Source organism: Poromitra crassiceps (genome assembly GCF_964638095.1).
Source record: "Poromitra crassiceps genome assembly, chromosome: 2".
Classification (NCBI taxonomy): Eukaryota; Metazoa; Chordata; class Actinopteri; order Beryciformes; family Melamphaidae; genus Poromitra; species Poromitra crassiceps.
The window spans coordinates 103,049,863-103,063,974 of record NC_139624.1 but is presented as its reverse complement, the minus strand read 5'-3'; the positions used below and the strand labels follow the sequence as shown (position 1 = coordinate 103,063,974).

At 46.9% G+C, this 14,112-nt stretch overlaps 1 protein-coding gene across 2 annotated transcripts in view; it reads left to right on the top strand.

Moving 5' to 3' along the window:
* mpp7a (MAGUK p55 scaffold protein 7a) overlaps positions 1-14,112 on the top strand; it is a 218,194-nt gene that overhangs the window by 183,627 nt on the left and 20,455 nt on the right. For both annotated transcript variants that reach the window (XM_083660406.1, XM_083660407.1), the window contains 2 exons: positions 2,025-2,195; positions 11,225-11,305. In XM_083660406.1, coding sequence (XP_083516532.1) covers positions 2,025-2,195; positions 11,225-11,305 — 252 coding nt within the window. The remainder of the gene's footprint in view (positions 1-2,024; positions 2,196-11,224; positions 11,306-14,112) is intronic.

The window sequence follows — 14,112 nt, the reverse complement described above, 5'->3', positions numbered from 1 at the left end:
CTGATAATAGAATTGAACAACAATCCATATTAGCAGCTATAGTATAGGTCAATGCCTAATTAGGGTGTTTTTTGCACCATGATAAATGACCAATCATCAGCCCATAGTGTTATTCTGGGGTTGAGTTTACACCACTCTGAATGGGACACCTTTAACGATATACTCATATAGTATGGCTATTTGTTTATTATAATGATGTCAACCTTTGAGGATATTGGTTACAGCGTATGGTACATTTTGATGCCTTTACAAGGAGAATTGCAGCCGAGTGGTGTATGTTTTCCACTGTGTGGCAGAGGGTAATACTCCCTAGGTGGGGGCTGGGGGGGTTGGGGTGCTGAATGAGTAGATTCACCACAGCAGAAATGGCACAGACAACTTAAGCCACAACTTGCCCACAATGGAACAAAGTCTGCCCTAAATGTTCAATGTAACCTTATATTCAGTACTTGGGCGCATGAATATATTCACTAGCACACATGCATACAAACACTATTATTGTTGTATATGTATATATGTTATTATTCTACTCCAGTGACTTACAGTGTGTTTCATTTGTAACTCAGCATAGGTCCATAGCTCCATCCCTTATTAAGGTCCTGTTTGGAGAGTCGAGAAGAATGCAGGCGCTTTCTCCTGGCCGCACGTCTGTCTCGGCAGCACGTCTGCTCGGCCGTAGAGGTTTGAAAATGTTGTGGAAAGTATTAAGGGGACGGGGATCAAGAGTATTTTTCACCCCCACTCCTGTCAGTCCATCATTTTCATGCTGCCTTAATCGTACGTGGGCATCTTGCATCATATTCTTGAGTTCATTAATCACTGTAACAAAAATGAAAGAAGGAAAGAGAAGACTGAAAACAACCACGGCCGTGTGCAGCAATTGGCTATTGGATGTCCTGGATTTTTCGTAGATTTGCTTCTTTTTCGGGGTTAACCAACATCTGTCATAAATATGAAACTGTGCTCCTCAAATTAGGGGTAAATTTCTCCTTTTGATACTGTCGTAGATCATCAGATCAAGGCACGCGTTCTCCCGGATCGGTATGTTAAGAAGCCTTTGTGACGGCGGTCTGAGGATACGGTGCACACCATAAACCAATCAGGGATGACAGCTGTTGTAAAGTGACCCGCACACATACACACACGACACACACACACACACACACACACACACGACACACACACACAGACACACACACACACACACCGGGTGAGTGCAGCCTGCCAAAGGACACAAATTAACACTGAATGACACACATACCTCGCCATCGTCTACAGTACGCAACCTGAATGAACGGCAAATCATACCCCGACAGTTAGGCTATGTCAAGTGGACAACCATGAAGAAACTGGCAGTAAATCCACATCACTGTAAATTACATGGAAAGAACCTGTGCTTCTCGCTGCGACCTCCTCGCAGAGAGCGCGCTCCAGAGGTCACGCGCTTTCAAATGTCCCAGACGAATCTCCAAAAACAAGGATGAGTCACTCCTACCTTGACGGAAAACACAATATAACGTAAGTGGTGGCTGGCGAGAGAGCGTCCGAGGATGTAGCAATAACGTGTTTTATAGCCGTGCGCTACGGTCTTTAAGGCATACGTATGTACGTGCGAGGGGAGAAAATTGAAATGCATTACATGTCGCCAGGGGAAAATATGAGTGAAGTGTTTGAGCGTGATATCCAGGGAAACTGTTTGGCCAAGCGCTGCGCCGCTGTAGCTCTTTCACCTACAGCAGAGATAGCTGTCATAAAGCTGAGCTGCACAATACATATGAGGTATTGGACACGGGGCCATCGACGCGCCTGCCAAGACGCTGGAAACGGACATAAATTGAAGTGCGCAGCTGTGGGCTTATGTGTGCAATACACTCCTGTTGGAATTTACACACAAAACACACACACACACACGTAGACAGACGCGCTCGCACAAACATCTCTCGTCTTGTACGTTCACGTGTTTCTCTCTTGTCTCTCCCTTCCTCCCTCTCTCTTTCTCTCTCCCTTTTCATCCTGACCTCCAGCCGGGTTCAGGAGAAGCTTCCGCCTCAGCAGGAGGGACAAGAAGACCAACAAGTCCATGTACGAGTGTAAGAAGAGCGAAATGTACGACACGGCAGACGTGCCCACGTACGAGGAGGTCACCCCCTACCGCAGGCAGAGCGGGGCCAAACACCGGCTGGTGGTCCTAGTAGGTGAGTTGTGTGTGTGTGTGTGTGTGTGTGTGTGTGTGTGTGTGTGTGTGTGTGTGTGTGTGTGTGTGTGTGCGCGCGCACGTGCGCGGCCCGTGTGTGTTTGTAAGGGTTAGTGATGCAGGCGACTAGTTAAGTTTAAACATCCGCTACCCTCGTTATTCGGCACCAAAATATTAGTCGGATAAACTAATAATTAAATGATCATAATAAACAATGCGTGGTAACAGTTGCTACGCAGCCACCAGCCACTACAGTAGCCCCCCCTCCTCTAGTGCCTGGATGTAAACACCCAGCATGTGTTAGTGGGAGTGGACCATTGACTGTAACCTCAGTAGTCAACAGGGGAAGGGAGATGACAGCTGATTAAACCCAGTGCAGTTTGGCAGTCAATTAAAATATGGTGGTATGTACTGTAGGCCGTGTCAGATAAAACTGGCATATAACGTTAACCACTCGACCGACATTCAGCCATTCAGCACAGGCATGTGGACACAAGGACAGCAGTGCCTGATGCTAGCTAGCACCACACGCGTTTAGCCACACTGATGCTAGCTAGCACCACACGCGTTTAGCCACAGGACAGCAGGGCCTGATGCTAGCTAGCACCACACGCGTTTAGCCACAGGACAGCAGGGCCTGAGGCTAGCTAGCACCACACGCGTTTAGCCCATAGACTGTAAAAATAAGGTTTAGCCACACAAGATAACGCAGCTCATATGGCAATGAACTTCGTTGAAGGCAAAGGCTTCCGAAAGTTAAATGGACTATATTGAGCCTGGATACACGGTGCTGGGTTGGGTTGTCATGTTTTCTGATGTGCAATGTTCAGCGCAATAAACAGCGCAAGTGTCACACACGATTTGGATATTGACTAAAGTAATTAACGGTTTAAAATGGCTCTTAAATACACGCAATATTTTTTGGGACAACATTTTAACCTTATAGATTAAATTGTGCTCCGTTTTGGCCATTTTCTGTGCGTTTTCTTACTTAAAGACTAGTTGACTAGCCTAAATACAAAACGGTGATTAGCCGTCAGGGAAATTCGTCGTCACCTGCATCCCTAGTAAGGGAGAGAACTGGGCTCTGAAGGGTATTAAATCAAACAAATTAAACTATTATACTCGGCCATCAACCATACGGAAAAATGCCACCGTTCTCAATTTTCATTCAAACGTCACCGCTTACCTCACACCGCGCTGATTGTGGTGGTCCACATGGGCGCATGACGCACACGCACACACACACACACACACACACACAGACACACAGACACACAGACACACACACACACACACACACACACACAGACACACACACACACACCGCTCTTTGAAAGTGTGGGCAGACTCCAGCGCTGCTAAACTTGGCACCGCGGAGGCCGTACATTTCATTCTGAAGCCTTCCCTCCCAGCACGGTGACACACGGTGTGACGCAGAGGGCCCAGGTGGCTTGGCCTCGCCCTCGCCTCACCCCCCCAGCCCAGAAATGAGCTCCCCCGCTGCGCGGACTCGCCCGCAATCACCCAGGGCCTGCTTAATTTCCTCTTTTAGTACTCGACGGGAATGGGGCAGGCGCAGACCTCGCATTAATCAGTCACATTTAGTGCTTTCACTTACGCTCTCAATGTCCTTTCAATCTCCTCACTTTTAGAGCCGACAGAATTGTTAACACTTGCCTGGAGGAGCGGGTGTTACAAAGCCCATCCAAAGGGCTTCACGGCGTGCCAAGGTCTTGAAATGAATTTAGCCCTTTCTCATTCGGTATTTGCGGTTGGAAGACGAGCGTTGCCAGCGAATGGTGGAACAATGCGCTTAGCCAGGTGCACACAGACTTCAATCTTTTCCCGGGGACCTAACCCGTGCTGCCATCATCGAATCAAGCCTTTTCCACATTTTTCCTTTTTAGGGTTAGTTTTTCGTATATCAAAAAAAGAATAATGACAGGAATGTCCCTAACACAAATGGAACAAAACACATTCCCGGCATTTCCCCGTGTGTGTCCCTTCCAATCTAGTTCCATTCATCAAGGAAAGAGATGTACTTAAGGAATGAGCGCTCCAAATTTCGGCTCTCCCAAGATAGCAGGTTTTACACAGGCGTGGGATTCAGCTCAACGGGATCAGCGGCTCCTTCCCTCTCTTACTCATGCTCTCTATGGATGTGTTCCTAGCGTGATTGACCAGGGAGGCCTCGGTTCGCTCCAACGCGCCACACAGAGCATGGACTTCATCAGGCATGTTGCTAATTAGCCGGCCCATTTTCCTGCCAGCATGTCGACGCTTTACACGGACCATGCTGGACTCCTCCCCCCCCCCCCCTTCCCGTCACGCTAATGTCAATATTTTCAATTAGCTTCCATAATTTGGAGGACAACCTATGGACAATTTCACACGTAATGAAGCGGAGGGGCCAAGGAAAGATCTGTTTTATGTTTCTCTGTCTTCCTCTCTGCTGTATTTGCTCTTTCTCCCTGGTGTCTCTCCACTTTTTCTTATTAGGAATCTTTTCTTTCCATTTCTTCTCCCCCCAGTCTTTGCCACAGTGCTGGAAAACCACCACAGGGTGGTTTTCAAGAGACACATTCAGGTCAGTTAGTGAGACACTTCACTCCTCTCTATCGTTGCATAGATTTACAACACTTGGGAAAATGAGAGGCAGTGGTGGCCTAAAGGTTAGAGAAGCGAGCTTATAACCGGAAGGTTGTCGGTTCAATCCCCGGGACCAGCAGGATAAATCTGGATGGGGAAGGTGAACAAGAAGTGCTTGCCCCTCCCTCATTACCACCACTGAGGTGCCCTTGAGCAAGGCCCTTACCCGCAACCGCTCCAGTGGAGCTGCTCATTTGCCAACAGATCAGACTGTGGTTGTACTGGTCAGCTTCCAGGTACTGTATGCATGTGTGTGAACTGTGAATGTGAACAGGGCACTCCTGGAAAAGAGAGCATTACTCCCCCCTGTATAAATACAGTTTTTTTTAAATCCCCTCCTATAAATCATGTCTTTATTGAGAAGTATTTTTGAAAAATCCAGCATATGATTATGAATCTTCACATCTTCGATGCAAATGTATGCATGTATGCAAATTAACTTGCCAACATCGCACAAGAGGTGAAGAGACAGGTTCTTCCTTGTAATTATTTTGCATGGATTATAACCTACATTTACGAATGTTAACTAACAAACCAAGAACACTAATGTTACTGTTTCCTCCATAGAGGAGATTAAGGCAGTTGACCAACTAGGGAGCTAGAGAGCAGAGATCACATTCAGATAAACGTTGTCTCTCTGTCTGTATCTGTCTCTCTCTCTCTCTCTCTCTCTCTCTCTCTCTCTCTCTCTCTCTCTCTCTCTCTCTCTCTCTCTCTCTCTCTCTCTCTCTCTCTCTGCATCTCTCTTCCTTTCTCCCTCTCAGCTCACACCTCCGCTCAGTTCATTTTCAGTCCAAACCGTCTCGTACTCTAGGAAGAGAGGAGGTAAAGTAGGCATGTAGTACAGGTCTTCCAAACAGGACAAAACCTCCCATGCTTGACTTGGCCTCAGTCCTGCACTCTTTCCACTCCGCTCGAAACACAAGGCATTCCTCCCATTGTTTTGATATAAAACACCCCCCTCTCCTGAAGCTGTTGGGGAATGCCCGAAGGCGCTCGTACGTTAATGTGGATGGACGCGGTGCAGGTCGCTGGTACCCGCTAATGAATGACCCGCCTGCTGCCCGCCTCCTGCACTTGAACGGGGGGGGGATCGGTTTCAAAGACGAATCAAGATGCTTATCTGTTTTTGTACATTTTAAATCTGAGTCGCCAATGAAAATATATTTTTGCATATGCATAGTTTTGACTAAACCGCTGCTGTTTTTGAAAGACATCTGATTATTTGACCTGACAAAATGATGTGTTGATATCCACATTTTTTGTTTTACTGCGGTGTGACTGAGGTCAGCGCCATTTCACTGTAACCTGACACACTGAACTTACAGTAACAGTGAGATTTTGATGAATTATAACTTTTTCATTTTGGGGTTTAGCACCCGACACTGATTCTTTAGTGAGTGTTGATATGGAATCCAAATACATAAAAATTTAACTACGGTACCTGAATTCTCTCCTCTGTTGAGAACTTCCTAGAAATGCACTGTAAATAAAATAATCTGTGTTACTACATTGCAACCTTGTTATTCTGTATACTGCGGCAGCGTCCGTGCCAGCTGTCTATTCCCAGTCCTGGAGGTGAGGCAGGCTGGCAGGGCGGGGGCCACAGGTTCGAAGGCTGCGGGGCTTGAAGCTCGGCCTCTCGTTGCTAACTGCATGTGCTCCGCGTTTGGCCTGGAAGTTATTAAGCGTGCGATATTAAAGGCTGCTTCTCTAATGAGTGCGGTAATGAAGTCTGACACTTTTACTGGCACGACGACCTGCAAGGCCAGAAGCACCTCGCTCGTCTCAGAGAGAGGAGAGTGAGAGACGGAGAGGGAGAAAAACACAAACGGAACATAAATACGGCAGTCTGCTTTAAAAGAGTTGGATATGCTTTTTTTTTATTTTATTATTGTTGCGTTTCGATTTACAAGCTCGCTGTTGCATTGGGGCATTGTTAAAAACAAACAATGCACAATGAGGTGGCGTGTTTGGGGTCAAACGGTGGAGCGGGACCACAGCACAGTGCACCGCCTCCCGGGTGGTGGTGGGCCTGTGGGGGCCTCCTTGGCAGGCGGCGGTGCGGCTGGAACGCTCTTTAATCGCTGTCTGAGGTATTCTAAAGACGGCCCGCTGCCTGACACGCATCATTCATATTGAAAGTGGCAAGCGGCGGCGCGACGTACAAGGTGAAAATGGCTTTACGAGGGTGCAGAACTACAAGTCAATCCGCCATGTACGGACCCAGATATCCTCCACGCTCCGATCCGAGGGTTTTGCGGCCTGTGGGGCGGACTGTCTGCACCGCTGAGATAGGGCTCATAAAGAGACCTCTATTACCGCGCTCTGCCACCCTCAACACCTACAACAACATCGGCCCGTGACCCTGTTCAAACAGCGCCGCCGCATTCCGCGCGCCGCTCTCCCGAAACAAATTCAAAATGAACTCCATTTCCTCATCTTAATAAATCACCCGCGCTCTCAACCCCCAGGCTCTGCCTATGACTATGACTCCCTCCCCCCCCCACACAAAAAAAACTTGCTCCCTCTCTCTCCGGCTAAGATTGATTGCTGTCTTCGCTTGGCCATGTGCTTGTTTATGTGAGACGGTAACCACAGAATGCCTCGCGCCGTCTGTCCACAGAGGGTCGGGCTATTTTTCTCTCTTTTTTCTTCTTTTCTTTTTGAATCTGCAGTGGAGTGAGTGATCGTGCTGAGGAAACAGCTTTTATCACTTACAGCAGTCACACAATAGGACTCAAAACCATGTGTTGCCGGGCGCACAGGCAGAGGGAGAGCGCGGGGTGTGAATTTGTCTGTGTGCGAAGGCTGCCAGTGTTCAGAGAAGGATCTCCTGTCTGCGGAGAGGCCTAAGATTATTCTTAAAAGAGCCTCGTTGTCCACACCTATTTATCAGGTTGTGGATCGTTCCAAAAACCTTCCTGCTTTGGGGCCAGATAAAATGTAAGGGAACAGCACAGATACTAACCCTAAACGGTACAGGGCTTGTCTTTCTCAGCTTGTCCACCATTACTTTTTTCTCCCCACCTCCCCTCTCGCTCGCTTTCCACCTAATCTGCATCGCTGAGTGAACTCATTGTCCGTTTGTTTTAGAAGGAGCCGCCTGCTAAACACATTTGCCTGCAGAAATGAATTTCCAACGGGGTTTGATGCGATTGTAGCGCCTGCCCAGAACGCCAGGCATGCAAGGAATCCGGAGCCCAGATCAAGCGCCGTCTCTGGCCCGTCCACGCACAGGGAAGCTGTGGTAAAACACTAAAAAGGCCATGGCGTGCACTTGTGCCTCCGTAACTGATTTCTTGTCCACAATATTTGAAGACATCAGAACGAGTCGTCTCAAATTAGGATCATCTTGCACCCTGGTAACGACCACCAAAATATTATTGAATATGGCTTTCAGAGAGGGAGAGAGTCGAGAGAGGGAGGAGAGGAGAGCGACACAGAGAAATATGAGAGCCCAACAAATATTAATCTTAGTAATATGTTGATATATGACAGCCTCCATCAACATTGAAAACCTGTTAATTATTTCCAAAAGGAAGATGTCTGCAATCCATTGAAACTGGAACCTAAATATCTTTCTGGTATCATTTCAAAACTGTAATAACGCAGTCGCAGAGGAAGGAAATACTTAAAAAGCCTTTATTATAGTGGCTTAATAATGGATAAAAATGCCAACATGTTTCAACCTCAATACTGTAGGTCTTCATCTGAACTAAAAACACAGACAACCCAGGTTAGGTTAAGTTTATTTGATACAGACATCACAGAGCATTGGAGATGTAACATACATGTATGCACAACAACCAGATACACAGTGTTAAGTGTTTATAGCGGAACGCTAATTTTCAACACCAGTCCACAGGCGACTCCTACACCAAAACACAACCCAAAAGGACATACCCAAAAAGAAACATAATCAAATATAAAACCACATGAGCAAAGCTATACATGTACATACAAATATTCAAGGATGTACATACAATACAGTACACACAATGTACACACGTTGTACACACAATACAGACATAATACACAGAGTACCACCAGAGGTCTACAAGGGTATTAAGTGTGAGAACACAGTTGTTTCTCTTTTAACCATGACTTAATACCCCTGTTAAAAACATTAAAATGGTGTTTTCAGCTCAGTAGGTAGACTGTTCCATAGTTTTACTCCTTTAAAGCAGCTACGAGCAACTTTTTCGATTGTTATTAAACAGTATAATTACAATATTGATGCATCACATCTTACCTATAATAGTAGCTGACACCAAAGCCGTGTGTATCTGAGATTGCTCCCTTAGGTGATTAATAACTGTGTCTGTCTAAACTCGCGTCAACAGGGGGCTCTCTAGAGAGACCGGACCGGGTAACCCGGAAGTGAAACGCGGAAGTGAAACCCAGAAGTGAAACGCAGCTGCCTGCCTACGCCGTTTGCGCTGCCTAGCAACATAACATAAACAATGTGAACGCCACACATACTCTCGCGAACATCTCTCGTTATATTCTAACAGGTTTTTTGGAAGTTATTTTGTGGTTATGGCTGAAGTGGCTGCTGCAAACCGTTTCATTTCACTTCCTGATCTTCCCTGGCTACAGACAGACTAACACTGGCCGATTCACTCGGGGTTCAAGCGAGACTACTCTGCGTTGGTCTCGTCGACTATTAGAGGTAAGATGTGATGCATTGATATTAAATTTATACTGTTTAATAACAATCGAAAAAGTTGCTCGTAGCTGCTTTAACAGAGAAAACTGATTGTCCAAACGAGGTTTTACACATTGGGACACGACAGTCTCCATTTGTAGAAGCCCGTGTGGCCTCGTCTGCTGTTTATAATATATAATATATAATATATAATCTAACTCATCTGCTGTATATAATATATAATATATAATCTAACTCATCTGCTGTATATAATATATAATATATATATAATAATATAATAATATTATAATATTATAACTAATATAATAGCAACATCCCAGAGCCAAAGTGGACGTCACTTCCTGCTTACCAAGATCTTAAAAAAAATATGAATGGTGATGAACGGCGAGAGACAATACGTTTTTGATCCTGTTTAAATTGTGCCATGAGGTCCATGTGTACATTCTGTATGATAACTATGCATGTCAAGAAAGTCGCAGTTTGTCCCGAAACTGAAAGTAATGTTTAGTTTTGTATGAACCCGCTCAATCGACTACATCTCTCGTGTCGCACAATATACGTCACACCAAAAACAACATGGCCTGGTGGGAGAGACGTCACTTACGCGACTGGTTGTGCGTAGTCTTTCTGATTGATATCTTATAGTGCCACAGTTTGACCACAAACCTCAGACGAGATCAAAAAAGTAACGTCTCTCTCTGTTCACCAGCATTCATATAAGACGCTGTTGCTCATACAGGGTCTGACTGGAAGGGGAGGGACTTTGGCTCTCTATCGGAGGCAGTCACCAGACCCGGACAATAACATAACAGGTGAAACAAATTGAAAATAATGACAGAAAGTAGAAATACCAAAAACGGAACTAACATCAGATGAGATTACACAAAATATTCCATGTCCAACCTAAATAGGAAATATATAACCACATCACTGTAAATACTAACTCCAAAGCTGTTTTAGTAGGAATTTTCACAGTGCCATAATATCTTCCTGTGAAAATTCTCTGCTCATATGGGTCGACATTGAACTTTGCCCCCTTGTCAGATGCTGGCTTTACGGCAGGGAGAGTTCAGGTACACTACAGGAGCTTATGTTTTGGAAAAGGCACAAGCTTCTGGAGACGCAGACAAATCAATATCATAGTCAATACTCCCCAATCTCTCCTCTCCTCTCTCTCTCTCTCTCTCTCTCTCTCTCACACGCTGCCTCCAGCTTCTCCAGTGGGGATGCGATGGAAACTCCAGCTGCCTCCAGCTGCCTGGTGGGATCAGCAGCCTGTCGGGAGGGAAAACACGACAGAGTGCTCTCTTGACAGGGCCAGTCGCTGCTCTCGCACTCTCATTTTTTATTTGATCTTCGTTCTTTCTTTTTCCCCCCGCTTCTCGCTATACACCTCATCCTAATACAGCCTCATACCTAATGCAGGCAGGGCATAGGTCTCAGCCAGTGAGTCCTGCCACCATCATCCATCAAAGAAACGGATGGTGTGTGTGCGTATGTGCCCCGTGCGCTCAGTATAAGCACCATCATCACGGATATTGAAATTTGACCTGGGCCTCCATCTATCAGCGTGGGTCGTGACGGAAGCCCGCTCTGCTCGGCTGCGTCTCGTGATGATGGCGGAGAGGCGGTGATGGATGCTGTGACTTATTGTATGTCATTTTAATGATCCAATTGTGTGTGTGTGTGTGTGTGTGTGTGTGTAGGTCCCATGGGGGTTGGCTTGAACGAACTGAAGCGGAAGCTGTTGATCTCAGACCCCCAGCACTTCAGCGTGACCATCCCACGTAAGTCCAACGTTAGCTGAGCATCTTTCAGTAGATTCCATTTGTCTTCCGGTTCTGCCTCTACATGTGTTTCTTCTTTCGTCTGTGTGTGTGTGTGTGTGTGTGTGTGTGTGTGTGTGTGTGTGTGTGTGTGTGTGTGTGTGTGTGTGTGTGCGTGCGTGCGTGCGTGCGTCTGTGTGTGCGTGTGCGTGTGCGTGTGCGTGTGCGTGTGCGTGTGTGTGTGCGTGTGTGTGTGTTTTATTCATTGTGTCCACTATAAGCCTTCTACCAGACCGTGGTTTCAGTTCCACTTTTTATTGGCAAATGGCTTTTAAAGGGAATGAAGACACCATTTGGCTTCCTGCTCGTGCTGCGTTCACACTGTAGCTTACAAAAAGCCACAGCACATTGTGGGATGTATGCGTTCACACTGTAGCTTACAAAAAGCCACAGCACATTGTGGGATGTCAGTCAGGGATGCACGGCGATATCGGCACATCACCGGTATCGGCCGATAAAGGCTTTAAAATGAAATATCGCCATCGGCCCAATATGACAGGCTGATAAAATGACACTTTAATTATGCCCAAATGCTCGATACTTGACTAAATGCTTTGTGTGAAAGTGAATGTGTACATTGTGAAAAGCATTGTGTTTATGTCCGCATCTGCCAGTAAGTCAAGTCATCTGCTAGTGGGCCATCACGATAAGAGTAGGGATAATAATGTGTTCATTCCACTACATTGGAGACTTGATGTTCTCTGAATTTAGGTGGGGGGGGGGGGATGCGTGCACATATCGGCAACGGCAATCGGCCAAAGGAATTGGAAAATATCGGCATATTGGGTATCGGCAAACATTCCAATACCATGCATCCCTAATTGTACTTTACATATAAAGGAATGTGTTCCTGCTGTAAATGAATGAGCCAAGCAAGGACTTGGAAAAGCCCAGCCAAACCAAAGTTTGGCTGTACATTCTTTTCTCTTAATCCAAAATGGTCAGTCAGAAGAGGAAAATTCTTACTTATTCAATACTTTGTCTTAATTGGATGGGGAAACAAGAGCAGGTGGACAAACATATGACTTTTCAGGATCTGGTTTGTCTTCACTGGCACAGTAGAAGATACAATTACTGGGAACGACTTAAATGGCCAAGTTCTGTCTGCCGGTGGTGCGGTAGGTGGAGTTTACCATCGCGCTCCTATTGAAAAGAATGAACAGAAGCAGAAGGGGTGGGCGTCGGGGACGGGGTAGTGCAGCAGCAGTACAGTAGATTCCCTGCCTACGAGGGCCGCAGGTTCAAGCCCTGTGTTACTCCGGCTTGGTTGGGCATCCATACAAGCACAATTGGCTGCGGGTGGGAAGCCGGATTAAGGGTATGTGTCCTGGTCGCTGCACTAGCGCCTCCTCTGGTCGGTCAGGGCACCTGTTCGGGGGGAGGGGAACTGGGGGGGAATAGCATGTTCCTGCTACTGTTAAAAGAAGCGGCTGGCGACTTCACATGTATCGCAGGAAGCATGTGCTAGTACAGCTCTCCCCAGATCAGCAGAGGGGGTGGAGCAATGACCGGGACAGCAGGGGGAATTGGCCAAGTACAATTGGGGAGAAAAAGAAGCAGAAGTGGTTAGGGCCCAGACTGGCTGCTGTAAAGTGCTTAGGCCTCAGTGAATGCCCCTCCTTTGGAGGAAAGAAGCTCGTTAAAGATTAAATAACTGACACTTTGGCCTTTCAGTCATGGAGATAAGCTGCCTCCCCTGCCCCTGCACTCTGCTGTATCCATGTGCACCCAAGAAGCCTCTGGTACTGTACATGTGTGCACCTAGACCAAACACATTGGCAGAGAAACGTAAGCACACCAGACGCCAGATTTCATTCCGGCTGCACAGCGGCCCGGTGCACCCCGTGAGTCTTTAGCAACAAATCAAAAGAATCACTTTGCGTGAAGGATGTTTAGCTTTCTGGTGCCAGTTCAGTTTTCACACTGTGTGCGAACGTGTGTGCTGCTTGAGCGATGAAGGTCCAGTCTGAGACACACCCACACACACACACACACACACACACACACACACACACACACACACAGCAGTGTGGGACATGCGGGGCAGCTTTCAGGCAGGGCGGCTGGTGCTGGTGCTGGTCCAGTCAGGGCCCAGGCACTTGGTTCTCCTCCTGTGTAATTGTCAGCTTTTCACAGTCCGCCTGACAAGCTCAGAGTGATGGAGGAAACAGCGCTTTTCTACCTCCTGAAGACAAGCCATTCCACTGCCTCATGATTTGGCATTGGGCCACTCACTCACTCGCTCTCCCTCTCTCTGTCTAGTTCTCTTTCTTTCTGTCTTTTTCTCTCTCCTTTTCTGTCTCCCTCCCTCGCTGGCCCCTCCCTCCCTCCCTCTCCTGTTAAGGACCAAATGACAGCTTGCCATAATTCTGAATGCCGGCCAACGCTCCCGCTTACGACTGGCTCTCTCAGCACTGGCAACCGTTTTTTTATTTTTTCAACGTTTTGAGCAGTTCTGAGATGTCCCAAAGCCAACATGTTGGGACACATGAACGCGTTTGATTTATATGTTAAAGCAGGGCGAATGGCACTCGTAATTGCATAGTTACCATCTGGGGCCTGGGAGGAAACTGCGACGAGGAGTGGGAGGGAAATATGCGGACTGTTGATATTAATTGCCATGTTTGTTACATGCCGTGTGGCATAATGGATGTGTCCCAGTCGAAGTCTGACACTTGAAATGTCCCTGGTATTAAAATCCCATTGGCCGGGCCTTGTTGTTTTCCATAAGGCCTGTTAATTGCTCACAAATGTGACCCGTGATGCCG